The sequence below is a fragment of the Anoplopoma fimbria genome, chromosome 14 (assembly GCF_027596085.1).
Source record: "Anoplopoma fimbria isolate UVic2021 breed Golden Eagle Sablefish chromosome 14, Afim_UVic_2022, whole genome shotgun sequence".
NCBI lineage: Eukaryota > Metazoa > Chordata > Actinopteri > Perciformes > Anoplopomatidae > Anoplopoma > Anoplopoma fimbria.
The window spans coordinates 23,228,924-23,247,985 of NC_072462.1; the positions used below are offsets into that span (position 1 = coordinate 23,228,924).

At 44.7% G+C, this 19,062-nt stretch overlaps 1 protein-coding gene across 2 annotated transcripts in view; it reads right to left on the minus strand.

The window, feature by feature from the left end:
- The window catches only part of rxraa (retinoid X receptor, alpha a), a 100,812-nt gene that overhangs the window by 68,107 nt on the left and 13,643 nt on the right, over positions 1-19,062 (minus strand). For both annotated transcript variants that reach the window (XM_054611889.1, XM_054611888.1), the window contains exon 2: positions 7,991-8,104. In XM_054611889.1, coding sequence (XP_054467864.1) covers positions 7,991-8,104 — 114 coding nt within the window. The remainder of the gene's footprint in view (positions 1-7,990; positions 8,105-19,062) is intronic.

The following is a 19,062-nucleotide window of genomic DNA, read 5'->3' on the forward strand; positions in this document are numbered from 1 at the left end:
TTTGGTGAACTGGCTTTTATTATCGATTCTGGATTTCACTCCGACCCGAAACAACTGCAATGTTCCTCGCTTAGACTTTGAGATGTCCTGCTTCTCAACGGTAGTCCTGTTTGTTTGGTAAAAAGGGTCCGAGGCTTTAGTGTCGACCACAGCGGCAGCACTCTGCTCCTCCAGGGCCGCCGGCTTCTCAGACCAACAGAGTCCCCGACAAGATATTTCCATTAGCCGCTGAATTACCATCAGCCCCCACCCACCACCACCACCCCACCCCCTCTCTTTCTCCATGCACCTAAAGACGCGTCTCTCTGAGGAGAAAGCACGTGGGAGTTGCAAACACTTCTCCCCCTCCCTTCGTTCTCTCACATCCCAGCATGTACCGGCCTGCATTAGCACACTCGGGTGGGCCTGTTGCTGTGCAGCAGAGACATGTGACATTGGGAGGTCAGGGGCCTTGCCACCCTGTCTCCCTCCTGCAGCCCCCCCCGCCCCGCCTCTTTGAGCCTTCGTCCTCCAACCCCACACCCCTCGTTTCCCTTGTCCGCACAAAGGGCGGAGCCTGTGCAAAGCCGGGGCGGCAGGTGCTACGTTTCTGACCTTCCACTTCATGAGATCGGCTTCGGTGACATTCGGATCAAGCGCTCGGATGCGCTGCATCCCCCCCCTTCCACCGCCTCAGCTATAATGCCAAGTGTGTCAAATCAGTTTACCATCAAAATACTGTCACTCCCCCCAGTCCCCTCTGTTCTCTCTCCTCTGCCAACTCCTCACCTCTCTCTCTCTCTCCCAACATCCCTGACTCTCTCTCTCTCTCTCTCTTTCTTCCTCTCTTCCAGGGGCGCGGGGGGGGGGGGGCACACACTCTGATGATCTGAGGCTGCCGTTGCCCTTCAAAATTCCCATCGACGAGAACGGAGGCATCTGACCATGTTGAGAAGAGGAACAGCCAGAGCCGCCGCTGACAGCATCACGCTCCCAGTCCACTCTGAAAGGACACCTGAGCTCCCTCAACACCAACTTAACACACGGGCCAGTGAACAAACAAGAAGTGGACTGAGGTGGACACGCAGAAACTCTGCTCTAACATTATGGTTGAGAGGGAGAAAACATTAAGGGAAATTAGAATGCATTTTACAAACCAAAAACAAACATCTAGACCCAAAGTCCGAACTGCAAAAGCGACATTACAAGTGACCAAGGCCAAGAAAAATGTTCCAGCATTCTTGTGCTGTTGTTTTTCATTGCTGCCAAAGCAGCTTCGGATGTCGCAAGCGAAGCATAACAACCAGGAAAAGCATGGTTCGAGAGAAAAAAAGACACAATAAATAAATCACAGAAATTGGCCTCTTCCTTTGGTCTGGTCTTGTGCAAATATCTAGCCCTGCTGCTGTTAGCTGATCCAGATGTTCCACGCAAAGCTCTTTTTTTGGGGGGGGGGTTCTCCATCATTTTAAGTGAACAGAGGAAAAACAAAAGAGCCATCACAACTGATGGCTATTCTCTTTATTGCGTCTTGCTTTGCACTTTTGTTCCTCATTGTGGTCATCTATCACAACTGTGATTTTAATACTTTTAAGACTAAATACTTTTTTTTTTCTCAGCACAAGAAGCAGACTATTCCCAATGTTTGTTTGCACAGCGGAGCGCAGGGAGGCATTGGGAGCACAGCCTAACTATTATTTTTGCAAATGTGACACAAATGCCATTCTTTCATATCCCAATCATACAATGTTTATCTGCGGTTTGATGAGGCCAATGCCCGCCAACACTTAAGTCAGCCTGGCTGATATAACATCAGACTTGAGCCGACGGGAAAGCTGGGAGCGACGCCGCAGCTTCTCGTCTGTCAGCTGGCCCATAACAGAGAGAGAACCAGGACTGAGGAATCTGGGTTAAGACGCACACATTAATTTATATTCATGCCATTCGTTAATTTGCCCGTGTATTTCCGCGGCATACCCGACGAGCTTCACTGTGATTAACATACTGTTCTGTGTTAGGCAACATGGGGCCCGAAGAATGAGAACTTGCTTATTCATGTTTAATTGATGTTAATAAAAAATGCAGGGTTTTCTTTTCTTTTTCTTTTTTCTTTTCCCTCCTTTCCCAGATGCAGAGCCTCACACACTGTACTGTAAACCTCACTCAAGGGGTCAGGATCAACTCCGGGGAGAGCTGGAATCTGTGGCAAAGACATATTTCACTTCATCTGCGTATACTGCCTCTGAGAGAATACATTACCGACGCGCTAAATATAACCGAGGACGCGACGGGGAAACAAATTTAAAACAAAAGCGACTGTTCTGCTTGAAACAATCCAAAGACAGCCCCCCCCCTCTCCGTTTTAAGAGCCAAAGAAACAATGGACGCATTTGTATTCCGCGCACAAATTCATTAAGCATTCGATTATGCTGTACTCCTGATCATTTACATTTAAATGGTGTTTGCTTTGCGCTACCATGATTCAAGTTTAAAAGAAGTTCAACTCTCAACCCTGAACTCTACCGCTCTCAGTGACCCTGTGGAGATGACGGTGACCACTTCCTGACTTCTGTCCCCCCGCGTCCCTGGCTGCAGGCTCCCCTCGCTCTCCAAACTGTAACAACGAGATAGCATTTTGCTCTGATGGTGCTGGTGCTGGTGGGGGGGGGATTATAGGCTCAGAGAGTTATCAAAGGCTTAGTGGCTCTGATTTCTAGTGACCCGCCGTGGACGGCTGCCATCGCTCTGTGCCAGCGTGGAGACCTCCATCTCTGCTGCTGCGGTGGCAGCTAGCCACCAGGGGCCTTGTCATTTTTGAGGGGATCCCAATCTCAGACATGATGGACAGGTGTTTTGGGTATTCAGTGAGGCTCTGCTAGATAAAAAGTGTGGTGTTTGTCAGACAGGAGTACAAAGAGACCCAAAAATGATGGAATTGTGAAGATATAGGACCACTCAGATTTCATGACAAATAAATTCTGCCAATCTTTTAAGTCTAATAAAAGTTCTAAAAGCTACACTATTCAATATGTTCATTATAGCAATGGATCAGATGACTATGTTTAGTAAACAGGAGAGAGTCTACAGTTTCCTTAAGCTCTACGGGGCATTTCAGAATCTTTCAGTTTGATTTTGTGGTTTTGCAGCCCCCAACTTTTCCAGAATCACCAGCAAAACTGTTAAGCCCCCAGTACGCTTCCTTCCCAGAACCAAAGACACAGTCTTAGTTGGAAGAGACCAACATAGTGGAACATTAAACAGGTAAAGAGCAAGGTCTTTCCCTCAGGAGTTGGTGGAGACCAAATACAGAGCTATTAGTAGAGCAAACATAGACTTTTTTCGTCAGGTGGACAGAATGTTGTCCCGGATCTGCTTGATGTGTAACTAGGCTACTGTTTTCTAACATATCAACTTTAAAATATATTTATATGTCAGATGCTGTGCTTATAGGTTATTGCCCTGCACACAAAAATATTAATATTGATAATCAATCAATGCAGGCTTAATTTTTTATAGCTCACTGGTTCAGCAATAACTAGAAATAAAGTTGAATATATTGCTTTCAAAAGTTTACATTAAATCTAATGTGCCTAATTATTGAAATTGGAAATTAAATAATAGCAGTTAAGTTTTGCAAATACGCTGAAACAAAGTGGTTTTCAATGAAACTCACAGAATAGGGAGCGGTTTTCATCAGGCCAGATGTTAGCACGCTATCACTGTGCCCATGTTTACGTATAAGGTACCAGTAAAGGCATTAAAAATCTCCTCCTGGTAGCATTTCATGAGATGACATTTGTGTTTACAACAAATGTGAAATGCATTCTTCAAATGTCAGGGACCTTAATTTCATTTTAAAGAGCAGCAGGAAGAGCCAATACATCCCACAGTATTTGAAGAGTTAACAGCCAATTAAATGAACTGTTTGGCAGCTCTTATCCCAGTTATGACGAACCCCAGTCCTCCGGCCTCCAGTAACCCCCCCAATCATTTAAAAATAAATGCTGAGATTAGCTGGTTGTTGCTTAAGATGAGTCAGGAAGGTTGGAGTTTGTGAAAAACAACCCGTAGTGTGTGTCCAGAATGAATTGGGGCCAGGGCTCATAATCGGCAGCTTGGCGTCCTCCGGCCCCTCATGGCTCCTGACCCTAACAGGAAGCAGCCGGCGAGAGCCCCGACTCCGGCTAGCCAATTAGAGCGCGGAGCAGGCCAAGGCTAACGAGCTCCCTCTCTGTGACCCTCCTCACCTCTGCAGGACCCCACGATGGGAAATATGAGGAGCCCCAAGCCCCTTTAACCCCCCCCTTCAAACTCTCTCTTTAGCTTCCTTCGTCTCTCCATCCCAACCTCTAGTCCTAAACCCTGCTGTGTGACCACAAGGTCTACAAACACATGCTGCCGCTCTCCACAGTTGCACCACATGGCTTTTTTACTGCTGCTCTAATGCTAAAAAGCGCCACACAGAAAAAAAAAAACAATAAGCACTTACACACACCATACACACACACACACACACACACACACACACACACACACACACACACACACACACACACACACACACACACACACACACACACACACACACACACACACACACATTCGGGGGAACTTGCATTTCCCTGTAGTTTACTCTGGCCTGGTTCTAAGCGGAGGGGCTACTTTCCAAGTACTCTGAATAGTAAATGGGTTCCAAATTAATTGGCGGGATTTGCGAGGCAGGGAGTTAATTTTGAGGCAATGTAATGAGGTGGGACCGCCGCAAACACTAAGGAGGCTTTGGGCACAATTTTTTTTTTAATAACACATCATCAATGAAGAATGATGAATCAAAAGCTAACAATACACCTGGTTGGGTTAACCTCAGCAGGTGGTGGGCGTTTCCGGCACATTGCCATATCTAAACCTAATAAAAAAAGAAAAAAGAGGGGGAGCCGGTCATGATCATCTACCTCCAACACCCCCACCCCCTTTTTTCTCCCCAAGGCAGAATTGGTCCCGTCATTTGGACCCTCCAAACACAGACCATATGTGGGTTCAGCCCCGGCAATCAGACTGCATTGTGGAGCAGGCGGCTGAGTTCATCAGGAAAAAATTAGCCCGCCGCTCTGCAGGCCCTCACTCCCATTGGCCAGTCACGCGGCCCCGCTCCGTTTGAGGGCACCCCAGACATTCCTGCGGATAATCTTTTCCATTCCTCCGCTCAGCTCGCCGAGGACAGACCAAATCAGAGCACAAGGCCCGCATTGTGAGGAACCTTTTTTCAAAAAAGCCCTGTTTTCAATGCAGTCTCTCTTTTTATGCTTTCCCAACTCTCTCTCACCTCATACACCACAATTCAAAAAAAGAGAAGAGGAGGTTTTTCCCATCATGACTCCTTATTCTCATAATAAAAAAAAAAAAATGCTCTTTTGAATTGATCTTTGTGGGGGGAAAAAAAAGCGAGGTCCCCCGAACACTGCTTTTTCTCACAGTCCCGTCCCAGTAAGAGTTTTTTTTTTTTTTAAAAAGCCCAAACAATGTAAAACCGCCGAAACCAGAGCCGGCCCACATCAGTGCGCGGCCTGGAGTTCAGCAGATTGCTGCTGAATACGGTTTCCTGGGGCGAGGCTCGAAAGCCTTTCCCAGAAACCTCCCGCTTGGTCGCCGCTGCACGGCCCGCACCTCCCATGGTAGCTTGTCATTGTGGCCTGCTGTCCGACGCCGGGACTGGAGGACAATCACACGATCTGGGGGACACTGGTGGAGTTATAGTAACACGTTCCATAATTAGAACCCACGGTTATTACAGGGTCGGTAAACTTTAGACTCCAGAGCCGCTGTCCAAACTCTGCTGCTGTGACTTAACAGTTACTTCCCTTTCTCTGGGAGCACACTCTGCTCTTGGCTACTCACCACTGAGTGTAATAACCTCTCACAAGAAAAGATAACAAAATCCTTTCTTGTTCAACACTTTCACTCCTCCCCCTCCTCCTCCTCCATTTGCCCCTGGATCCAAGGTAGACAAAATAATCTGATGTGACTAGTAACCCAGTGTGCTGCGGCTCTTAAAATAGCCACAACACAAAGGAGGAAAAGTTTTGACACATAATACGGCAAGACTACACTCCTAATCCAGATGCTCCTAATTGTTCAGGAAACGCGTCCACCCTTACTGCAGGCTGTGACAGTAAAAAATGCTGCAATCAATCAAGACGGCTCAGTAAAATACACACAAGACGGGGGGCGAGGCCGGTGGAAAGAGACTGCGCAGCTCACCGATCATGCCGAAACACGTCCATGAGACAGCCAAGCGTGTTTTTGAGAGAGAGGGTAGTGGGTTCTCAGACAAAAAGGTTCCAAAGAGAAAAAAAAGAGAGGATTATATTTATTGTCTAGTGGAATAATAAAAGACAGAGACATTTCTTTAAAGTGTTGGACAAACATACTTGTTGTCGTTTCTCTAGAGATGTCCTGTCCTGAACCTCCCAGTTACAGAACGGTCTGAGCAACAAACAGGCAAACACAGTCTGGGTAACGAATGTATAGTATGATAGCAGTTAACATTCGTATTTAAAGGTTATGAAGGCCAGTGTTGTTTCGGATTGTTGCGGGAAAAACTTTGATTAAAACCAAGAAAAGACAAGGAAATGTTCGCAGTAATCGGCCGATCTTTTTTATCTTTTTAAAGGACCATTAGCAGATATAATGGGATTATATCAACGCCGGAAAGACCTTAAGGCAGTTTTGATAGAGACGAGTGAGAAAGAAATGATCTCTTTGCTTAAAAGATTCAAATCGGACAGATATTTGTAATGAGCGCTGTTATCTAAGACTTATAAAAGAGAACCTTGGATTGTTTTGTGGGTTGTGTTAGCAGTCCTTAAAGGAATAGAACATCTTTGCTGGATAAAAAAAGAATAGTTTTCAAGCCTTTTCATGAACATTTAAAGTGTTTTCCCCTCATTTGTCCTGGTTCGGAAAACAGATTTACAAAGGAGGACTCATTCAACAGAACATTTAATAATATTTGCTTGTGCCTTTTTAAAAATCCAATGAACCCCTTCTACGGATGCAGCTAAGAGCACTTCAAGTAGGGTAGAAATGATTGAAATCAAGCAAAGCAGAAATGAGCTATTAATCTCTAGTGCTCCCCAGAAACGGAATAAAAAGACAAAACTCTGAGCTGGTTGAAAAGCACTAATTTTCTATTAGGAAACTTCGGTAAAGCTTTGATCAAATACATATTCTCAGAAAAACAAGCAACAATTGAACGAGCTTGAAGGCACTTCCACGTCTTCCAGGTACTGAGAGGTTCAAGTTCGAGGAGAGAAATTGGAAAAGTATCCAACTTTGAAATCATACAGCCGCTCTGGTGGAGAGGTTTATGGGACTTTGTCTTGCCATAGGAGTCGTGCTCTCCTCACATGACAGGCGGCTCAGCTGGTCGCAGCGCCGACACTGCGTCCGGCCCCGGGGACGGAGTGATAAATGTATCGGCAGCAACCACATGTTCTACCAGCTCTGTTCCCCTATTCATTAGTTGCATACCAGACAATTCAGCTCAGGGTATCCACTGATGTTCGGCCCTGCTTGCCTACGAGGGAGGGGTCGTGGCTGGGGGGGGCTGAGGTGTTTTGGAAGGAAGGGGCCAATCACTGTTAACTTGTCCGTCACTGGGGCTCCGCGTTGCAAAGACACCATTAAGCATGAGAAAAAAACGGGAAAAAAACCTGCCCACAACTCTGACCGCAGGCGGTGGGGGTGTTTTTGTCTTTCCACTGTATGACAAAACCACTATTTATCATAAATGGTCTCTAAAAACACTATATCATTTTGAACAGCCTTTGATGTCTTGAAACAGACTGAATTAAATCAAATTGGATGCTATTTTGGAGGATGAGACAGTCTCAATAGGTGCATCGAACCATGAGTTGCATTTAACAAAAACAGGCATCACATATTATAAAAAAATAAAATAATCTCCTACGTTTTAAGGTAGCAAAGTGTCTGTTCACACAGTGAGTGTTACCTGTGGACAGGCGGCGCTGATGGAGGTGACACATGCCACTGAAGCAGGAACAAGCCTCGCCCACGCGACCTCGCTGCATGGGAGGAGCCAACGAGCACTGGGGCTTCAGGAACCCTGCAATGAAAGACATGAAGGAAGAATTAGGAAATGAGGAGACGGAAAAGAGACGATGGAAAGGTTAAACAGGACAACACTGGTATGACACAAAAGGTTGACTCCAGCTGAAAAAAGGCGGAAACAAAAACGTAAGATTTTCGCCTCTTTGTTTGATGCTCACTGGTGAAGAGCGAGTCAAAAGATATTTCCCCCGCCAGCATCGGTCCACCGTCAGACCCCTGCCAACCTCTCACATTCACAGTTCTGTAGCCAGCTGGCCCTCGCTCTGACCCCCCACACCCCACACCATCGTGTCAGCTCTGTGGCTGCACCCGGGGCGAGGGCTCCACGAGAGCAGAGACGGAGCCCCCCCGGCAGAACGCCGCGTACGGCAGATCCTCGGAGGAAGGGAACCGAGGTTAGTGAAATGCCAGATCAGGCCGAGAGTGCCTCGAGGGGCTGGACGAGGCCGTCTTACTGTCTGTCTCTGGGGTCACGGGGGGTCATTTTCAATAGGGAAGTCATTATCCGGCACAATGAAGCGACTGAGTAGGCTTTACCCCCCCCCCCCCCACCGCCCCTTCCAGACCAGCATTCACCCGTCGCTGACATTCTCCAGCAAATAGAGAGAGCAATAAATACACCTACAGTAGAAATGTTTTGCGGGAATATCTCCTAAATATTAGCATTCTACATTGGAAAAAATAAATTAAAAAAAGGAAATAAATACACCACAAAATTGCAGTAAAATCAAACAATAAATCGTGAATACGCGGTGAACTTTGATCCTGTGGCTCTAATGGCCTTTTCTTCCTGAATATCCCCGTGGATGCTGGAGACTTAAAGTGGTATATGGCTGGCATTTCAATTGGCGATTGACACTGTTGCCTCGAAGCAGAAACGTGTCATGGAGGTCATTCTTTCTCAGTCCAGAGGAGGATTCGCTCCGTCCTCCTCGACTTGGCGGCTCGAGCAGATCTCATCGGCAACGGCACATCTCTGATTAAAAGATCAAAAACTTTATTCGTTCCTCATGAGGACCTTTTAGATTTCCAGCGGAAGCGGAAGGAAGCGGACAGAGTATCCCCCCCCGTCTGTCACTGCCTTTCTGAGCCCAATAAAAGCGCCTTTATTTCCACCATGAAAAACATGTCACTCCAGATGAGCTCAGAGAGTGACATTTAAAAACAGGCGGAGGGATATTGAATTAGTTCCCCATGATAAGCCCTCAGGGATGCTGATGCTTATGAGGATGCGTGAGTGTGTGGCACGGTTATGTGGATGCCTTAAAGAGAAGGTGTGTGTGTGTGTGTCGGGGGGGGGGCTTTGATTAGCATTGCGGATGATGCAGGGGACTAACATTGCAAAGCAAGTCTGGACCAGCGAACCTCAAACACGGGCAGAACGAGATCTACCTGAACAACGGATTCAAACAGACCATTTCAAACGGCTCATTAAAGTCAAACGCTTCATCTCGTCTCTGTTTGCCGAGCACAAAAATGGCTACGGCTGTTATCAGATGTTGAAAAGAAAATGTGACGGAATCTGGAAACAAGAGCAGTTACTCTTAAACACAGTTACGTTGCTATCATAAGGAGTAAAGGAATGTTGGAAGGGCGTGGGTAATGACAGATTAAGAGATTTGTGTGTATGCGTGTGTGTGTGTGGGGGACTCTGAAAAAGTACATTTGTTGTCAATCTTAAGGGATTCCTTCACTGCCAAACACAATCAAACATGTTCCTCATTTTAGTTTGGGTGCAATCTATCAACGGAGATCATTTCAGTATTACTCTCCAACATTTGGGCTTATCCGTCTGTCATCAGCCCCAATACAAGATTTTCAAAGGCCATGATCAAGGTGGTGATGTTGCTAACTCATGCATACAAATAACATATAACCCAGAAAAGTAGTGAACAGATGTCAAATCATACCACAAAAGCTCTGTATCCTCCTACTGGAGTATCTCAATGCAGAAAGAGATTGTTCAGTACTCATGGAGGAGCTACATGCGCTTTGGGTTTTTTCTTGGAAGAATCTCTAAAGATTTTGATTGAGGAAAAAAAAAGTTCCCGCTCCATCTATTACAATCAGCTCCCCCCGTCTTCACCAAATGAATCAATTCTACAGGAACAAGGCACATTCCTGGTTGCATAAAGGGGGTTGAAGGCCAAACAATGACACATGGTATGGAGCTCGGAGCTGTGTCTCTGAACATTAAGGCATTAACCTGTGAGCCCAGGCTCACAGTCAAACTGGACTTTTACAAAAATCAGGAGTAAACTAAGCAGACAGTAGCTCCCCCACCTAAAAAAAACAAACCAAGTCCAGCACTGCAAGCCATCCATTGGAGCAACGTGAAAAGTACGGTGTTCCTCCTGAGATTTTACTTAAAGCTAAAAAAAAACTTCACCTTTTAACTTCAGTGTTAATTACACAGATCTATAAATGGCATTTTTCCAGACAAATCTAATTACAAAATGAGTCATCAAACAGTCTTGAACAAATATGTGGATTTCAGAGGCGTGTACGTGACTTCTCCCTGTGAGCGTCATGAATCATATTCAGTGAAGGGCTTTACTTTTCGAGCCTCGGAGCTAATGATGAAAGTGCGGCAGCGGCTCGGACGTGTCAGCGCAGGTCTTCGGGATCTGCTGTCATGAGCCGTGAGACTGCTGCACGCCCCGTCATTAAATCTCCCATATCGCATTGCGCCGCATCAATGCGCCTCGGCCCGTATACTTAAGCGGGACCTTGATTACGGGAATGTTTGATCTTGCTCTTCGCTCTTCTGAGCGGCGAGGAGCTCATTGGCTTTAATAACTGTATGATCCAATCTTCGGGGGACGAGTTAGAATCGGGGGATCATAGCAATGGTAAACACGCTGGGGGTTTTCCTCATTAAAGATGGGCCGCTAATGAAATCACATCCAGCATTTACAACCTTGTGCTAATGAAGGCAAGCCTTTGAGATGTGCCTCTAATGAAAGACGGGCTTTTTTTTTTTTTTTTACGGATATAAGGCTAATAAAAGAATGGCTTAATGACAAGGTTCTAATGAAACAAAGGTGTGTAAATCCGCCTTTATAACAAACCCCACTGGTAAGAGCAACAACCGAAGGGTTTCCATTAACGGAGCGTTCTCCTTTCTCACAGACGCATCAGTGAAAGTGCTCGCAGGACTTTACAAGATCCCACAAACTGGAGCCTTTAGAATGCAATACATTCAAGCATTTATGAGCGTTTAAAGGGATCCCAGTTCTCTTTAAGCGCAACGATTGTTCGTTGCCCTGCGTTGCCGGGGTGATCAAGCCCAAGGTCAAAGTTCATTGGGCCCTTAATGCATCTCCCAGGTGCAATAAAAATAAAATTAAAAAAAGCCTTTCCCACATGGGACTCCAAGGACTAGGACGGACTAGTAACGGAGCCATCAATCGCCGCAGTCACCGTCGTGAATGCCATTCACCTTCAGCGGTGTTCTGCACTCCCTCCCCTCCTCCCGTCCGTCCTCCACAACGGCCTAGAGGACTCGACTGTTTGCCCACATGTCCTCGAGATATTAATTTCATTGGATTTTTCTATTTTGTGGGACAGTGAATGAACCCTGATTAACCATTAAAATCGTATACAAGCAAAAATGCCGTCTATTTGCTGTTTCCAGTTACTTTTCTGTCTTTTTTTTATTTTATTTTTTTCATAGACTGTAGATAAGAAGTGGACGTCGTCAGAGGGACATCTCCCATTGGTTTGAGAACTGCCGGTTTGAAGCCACGAGTATGGCATTAGGCCATCTTGGTTACATACAACCGGACGCTGATTAAGGCATTTCTAGGTGAAATAAATGTTATTATTTACTTTCATTTACTGAAAAACACACTTTGAAAGGGTTAAAGTTGTCGAAAATGCCGACAACGCTAAGCCCTAGATAACCCCATAGTAGAGACCTGTCAATCACAAGGTAGCCCTGCCCTAAAGCATACCCTGCTTTATGGTCTACATGACTCTAAATGGAGCATCATTTACTAAATGAACATCATGCTGTATTGAAGAAGACTTTAAAATAGGGATTGACACCATAAACCCATGTGCACAATGTTTACTGAGTAATTTAATTAAGTTAGAAGTAGGGTCTTCTTCCCATTGACTTCTATACAATCAGACTTTTTTTTCTCAACCAGAGGAATCACCCTCTAATGGCTTTTAGGACTTGGAGTTTGCTGCCTTGGTTTCTTGACTATTGATCAGACAGAAAAAGCAGTTTGATGACCACACCATGAGCATCTGGGAACATTTTCTAGGCTAAATGATTAATTACAAAAATCATGGCTATACTCGTCAGTAATGAAAAGCAGTTGCAGCCCTAATCAGCCCCATGTCAAAGCTTTCTGTTAGTGTGCCCAACACATTCGGTGTTTGCGTGTCATTCCGTTTTGCTATAAATGAAAAGACACCGAGCAGAAGACTTAATGATCCTCTGATGTTTGCTTTTCTCTAAAGAGAGTTAATCCACTGCACCAGCGTCTCATTACAACAACAATTACCACTCTGACAGAGCCTCTCTCTCTCTCTCCCTCGCTCTCCACTTCAGTGAGCTCTCTGTAAAGAGCAGAGAGAGAGAGAGACACTTCAGGACCCGTCAGCTGATAATCAAACACTCCTCATCCCTCTCTGATCCCCATCATCAGCACGGGAAAGGCATCCGACCTGCGTCTGAGCGTATCTGCTCCATCAGCAAACTGTCTTCCCTCCCCTCTTGATGATATCCATTTTGAAGGAGAGAAAAAAAAAAGAAGACAAATTTAAACATGCCTCTAAGCTGTTTTTTATCTCAACCAGAACAAAGCCTGAGCAGATGCATCATGACAACAAAGCAAACCCTCGTACAGATTACCGGAGGCAATACCTAGATGCTGATCGCACTGTTATACTTGCTGGAAAAATAGACTTCCTTTACAGAAATGTAAATCATTTTGTTATTGTTTACATGTTTCTCCGCCTATCTGGGTTGATCGCCTTAGTTCAGTTTCCAAAACACGGCCTTTGGGTTGAAATTCCACCCTAACGTAGACCCCATTACTGAGACTTTGAGGGTCCCTGAGCAGCCAAACCAGAAGACATAAGGTGACCCAGCACATGTTTTAGCTTTCAAGTACTTGCAGGCCTCTGCAGTATGTTGAATGTTTTTTAATTTTTTTGGTATATTGTGTCAAACCAAGCAGGATGCCCCTCATATCAAAAGGTACAAGGGGCTTGTACGTAGAGGAACGGAGTACTAACATGCTTTTTCACTGTTGCTTCTTTAGGGCAATCATTTTCTCGGCCTTGGATGAATGAGGGAAACATTGGCCACCTGAGGGCTTCCTTTTAGCCCTAATGGAAGATTAGACTAAATCTGCAGACACAGATACCCATGGAGACCTTGGCTCAAAGACATAATCCTCAGGTTCTCAGCCACAACAAACCAGATCACTCGCGGCAACCTTCGCAAAGGAACCACCAGGAGGTCGATGCTAGAAGTAGCCCTCGCTTAACTGGAAAACAAGAAAAGTGACTAAAATCTGTAACTTGCATTTGTGTCGTCCACCCCCCCATCTGTGAGTCACAAAACCGACCTGCCTTTTGAGGTCTGCTCTGGCAATAAAAAAGTTTAACTAGACAGCTTTATTGAATGACTTATTAAGCCGCCGTGTTTTTTGTGAGACTTAAACTGAGGCGCTTTTGAAATGAACAAGAGCACCTTTCTGTTACAGCTCTTTCAAAAAAACCACCATGTCCTCCTACTTTGTCTGAAACTGAGTCTTGGCTTTCACACAGTCTCAGGATGATGAAAGTGGCAGTTGCCCTGGTGCGGCATTTGGAGCTGCAAGGCATCTGCAGAAAAAGGTAGAGCTGACAAAGATGACCTTTGTAAAACCAAGACTTAGGACTGTTATTGTTGAGCAGCACATGTCTATCTGCAAACCTTAGGCAGTTCTCAGCAACTCTTCTTTTTAGACCTTTTTTTAACCTTTTAGTTAGAAAATAAATAAATGAAAAAGCTAAAAATATATATTTTACTGAATGGCAGCAAAACAGACAAGAAACCGAGACAGAACTGAACTCAATTATTGTTCCAACGCCATCACCTAAACTCTATTTTGTCCCAATTGAAACTGCTTTACGTAGCAGCAAAAGCTTGACTAATGTTCCTCTTGAGTTAAAAAATATATTCCACTACTCTCTCCTACTACTACTCTCTCCTACTACTCTCGCAGAGCCAGACATAATTCTGTCACTTTGTGCAGAGAACACACGTCTGGAGACAAGTGTGGTTGTGGTTGTGGCAAAAAAATAAATATCCGCCGCTGACAAAGCTCCACCCACTGGCTCGACTGTACAACCGAACCCACCTCCTCCACGAGCCACTGGATTGGTCTATGTTGAATTTTTCTAAATCTTGGTTTGATTTCTTTCCGACACGACCATCTGTGCCAAACAAACGAACCCGATTGCGTCTAGACATACAGCACACCTGCAGACGCAACGGCTGAAAAGTTATGAAAAAAAAAAAAAAAAAAAAAAAAAGTCTTCAATGCCGAATGACACAGCGATGTATTTTGGCTGTGGATCATGTTCACCTTTCCCATAGAGACGTAGTGCCGGGCCTCCTCTACGAGGATTGTGTAAAACATTACGCGGCGCCGGGGTTAAGCTCAGACGACACCAAAGCGGCAAGGCTTGATAATTTATAACCGCCATTTGTCTCACTTTCTGTGACGTGATGAAGCCGAAGGCAGGCCGCTGGTGAGTGGCCACAGACAGTGGTGTATGTGTGTGTGTGTGTGTGTGTGTGTGTGTGTGTGTGTGTGTGTGTGTGTGTGTGTGTGTGTGTGTGTGTGTGTGTTAAAGTGTGGCAAATGAGGTTAGAGGGGAAGAAAAGAAGGGGGCCGGCTCAAAGACGTCTTGTGCACGTCAGAGTCTTTCTCCGGGGGCAAATGGGGGGGTAGATGATGGGGCCTCACTGCCTCCCCAGCAGCAGCCAGAGCAGCTCCTTGGGCACACGAGCGCTAATCAAATTTGTGTGATTGGACTCAGAGAGAGCTGCAGGAGTGAAAAGAGGCTCCTTTCACCCGGGGAATGGACACACAAGGAAGCATTTTAAAATCTACTATCCCTCCGCTGATCTCCACAGTAGCCGTTCACATGACGACAGCCCTTTGGCACAGCACACACTGGCCCTTTCTCAGCTGTGAAATATCGCCCTTAGAGAGGAGGAGGGGGGGATAAAACTTTGTTTTATGTGCGTCCTTTAATGGATCGCGGCTGGAAATTTGTCCAATGTTTCTGAGGGATTCACCCTAGATTGCACTGCTATATTATGACGTTAAAACCGCTATTTTTAGTCTTGATTGATGGATGCAATCGGATACGGTTCTGGCCTCAGTTCGTGACCTCTTTTTCCCTCATCAAGGCTGACATTTTGGAGTGATCAAAGAAAAAGTACCGACAGCAACTGATGTTAAAATGGAGATGAATATTCCACGCGCGGTGCAGAGTTGCTCCCAGGCAGAAAGTGAGGTGTGGTACAGAGAGGTGACCTTTGCCCCCCCTCACCAGTCCTGGTGGAAGGCCCCAGAGAACGCTTCCTGTTAGCCTGCTAAAAACTGAATCAACAGGCTTGCGCTCCACCGCCGCCCTCGTCTTCTGTGCTCCTCCACCGAACAGTTTGTCCATAAACTCTGACCCAGATTTGCCGAACAATGTCAGCGTAGTTGCCAAAAGTCAAGGCAGGCTCACTCTGGCAACAACACTTGTCAGGCATTGTAAAATGCAGGGCTTTTAGCTGCACTTTCAAAGTGTTTGCTGTTTGAAGAAATGTACGATACAAAGCATTTTCAATAAGAGAATTGGGGAAAATGCCAATAAACAATCCAAAACTCATAGATTTTAAATTTGGAAGCGGAAAATCCTCACATTTGAGACGGTGGAGGTAGCAAATGTTCAGTTATGAAAATCGTTATAAAATATGTTTGTAGAAACATTAAAATTCAAATGCAGCTGCATTTTTTTAAAAGCTTGATTAAAACACTAATAAACATATCATGGGGAAACGTAGTGTTTGAGCCTGTTGCGTGAAACATTAACACAGAGTGGTACATCTGAAAACATCTGGAGCCACAGCTGCTGCGCATGGCTATGCACTAAAAACCAGAACGACAATAAAAAACACTAAAATTCATAATACTGTCGAATAAGAATAACACAAGACAGAGCGGTTGTAGGACGGTTTTAAAAACAGGGATTAAGTGCACTCTTTGGCTAAAACGCCTCTTTAAAGTAGAGGCATTAAATCTGAATGGGGGCTTTTTGAAACCAGCAGTGTGGATTCCCGCCCGTTGACTGTAAAGCTCCATTACGGAGTAGATTCCAGAAGGGGAAAAATAAATATTGAAATAATCCTGTTCAGGATTGTGAATCCAGAGTAAATTGGTTGTAAAGTGCACACCTCCGATTCTGTGTTCGACGTTGAACTGGGCTGGACCGGAGAGAACTGGGACAGGAAAAACGTTGCTCACATAGAAAAGTCATGTTGTGGAAAGAAGAGTTAGTGGGCTCTGTCACCGAGTGAACCTTCATGTGTCGACGTTTCAGCTCCCGTATTAATGGCTTCAGACTGCTGTGCCTTGACTAATAAAAATAAACATACATCCACCTGGCCAGCTCCAAGCAAGAGCGCATTGTACACCTTGGTGTCATATTTCTTTCTTATTTTTAACCATGCACTATATATTATATACAATAAATATAAAATACATGCGTACTGAGAAAAATCTAACTGACACAACTTTCCAATCTAGAAAAATGTTGTTTTAAATAATAAAAAAAATACCTAGAGGCAGGAACAAACAGGAATTAAAATTCCAGCTCATAATGTATATAGTACACAAACATAGAATTGAACTGAATAGATTGGCCCCATTGTCACCGATACCTGATCCAGCTAAATAAGTCAGTATCGGCACTTACAGACTCAATATATTGGTATCGGTGCATCACTGCTCTTAAATGGGCCGATCCTGCCAAAAAACTCGACAGGACTTATTATTGTATAGATAAAAAATGTTCTCCCCCAAAATGCTTAAGAAGGACAAATACTTGCTCCTACCCGACAATGTAGCTGTCCAGCCTTGAGCTGTGAATATATTATAATGCATATAATGCTACTGTTTGTGAATCATGATGTGTTCTGTGCTGTAAGGAAATGGATTTAGAGAAGGGGGGAGAGTGACTTTTTCATAGTAATGAACTTGACTGAACAAAAAGCACAGAGTTCTTCTTTCACAAGCCTTGACATAGACAGCTTTACCATCCAGGCTACATCCCCAACTGCTGTGGGGACATGGAATATAGCCTGTGAGGATGCACCAATAAAATGTGTTAAAATCACCCAGAGGTGGAGAGTGCAGTGAGTGAGACGGCTGTGTCCGAGGCTTGCTGTGGGTTACAGTATTACTGCTGATCCCGGGCGATCCCTTGTGCTCTTCAGGAACGGACACGTACGCGCATTCCTAGAGGCGACCCAATCGTTACAGTGGAGACTGAGCCGAGCCGCCCGCAGCTGCTCCTACAGGGACGTCCATTTACATACAGCACTCACATATCTAGTTTACAATCTGCCCTGTCCTCACATCCAAAAGGACATATTTTGAAATTGGCCCCCTTTTGTGACAGCAAAGCCTCTGCTCTTCTGATCTCTCTGAGAGGTCAAGGTTGCTGTAGTAGCAAGTGACATTATGAGTCTCAAGGAGCTTTCACAAGCCCAACCTTTATTCAGATGAAAAAGAACTCTGGTTCGGACCAAATAAACTGTTCCATGCGAGAACAACTTATCGGACCCAAACGCAGTCCTTCGTGATGAACTGAAGGGATTCATGTGTATAGTAGATCAGTGCCGGAAAAAAATACGTGGACATATCATCCACGATTCCATGCATAGAAGTGGGCACTATTGAGACGTAAACAACATAAAATTTCTCCTTCGAGCACGCCCCTCAGCAGTCTAAATAGAAATAGTACTAAAAGTCATCACATCAATTTTCCCTCTGATTTGGAGCAGCCAAACCGACCACGTCTTGTGAAAGTGTTCCCTGACACACGAAGATGAGGAGGTACTTTTAAACAAGGACAGAATATTGAACTAGCAGACTGACTGGATTGGAAGAACAGTCCTTCAACCTGCCTGCTTATTGGAAAAATAATCAGGTATTATAAGAAAAAAAATGTCTGTGTCAGATGTCGACCTTTCCAAAAAAAAGGGGGACAGCTTTTCAGATTACTCGAGCAGTTTTCTGACAGTGATTATGCAACTTAAGTCTTTGGATGACACAGTTAAGAGAATGAGGCTCCATTGGGAAGCACCACATTACTTTAAAAAGGTGCCAGCTGTGTGGACTGAGACTGGTCCGTTGGCTCATTGGTCTTGGAATGAAGTGCAGACTAGACTCAATCTAGACTCCATCATCTCTTGAAACAGTTTTAAGCAAAAGTAAGCTGATTTTTCTTTTTTTTTTTTACAATAAATAGTTAATAACTTCCATATATGTGCATATGACAATATTCCTTACTCCGTGCTATTTGTATTTTTTTTGTATTATGTTGTATTACCTGTACTCAACATGTAACTTGCTGCCTTCTTGGACAGATCGTCATTAAAAAAGACATTTCATCTAAAAAAAAAAGAATTTTTTTTTATTTTTATTTACTACTGTAGGTCACAACAAGATTAAAGACAAAACCAATACGGGCATTTGAACAATTAACAATATCCATCTTTTGAAAATCAATTAACAGACTGAGAAGGATGCATCGGCTCAAAAGGTCGAGGCCAGAGCAATGACGCCTGAACAAAGCTGAGAAGAAGAGGAAACCGAAAGATGATGTCTCTATGAGATCCTGAAAAATGCTGCTTCATAAAAACAGAAACACAGTCCGAGCTGC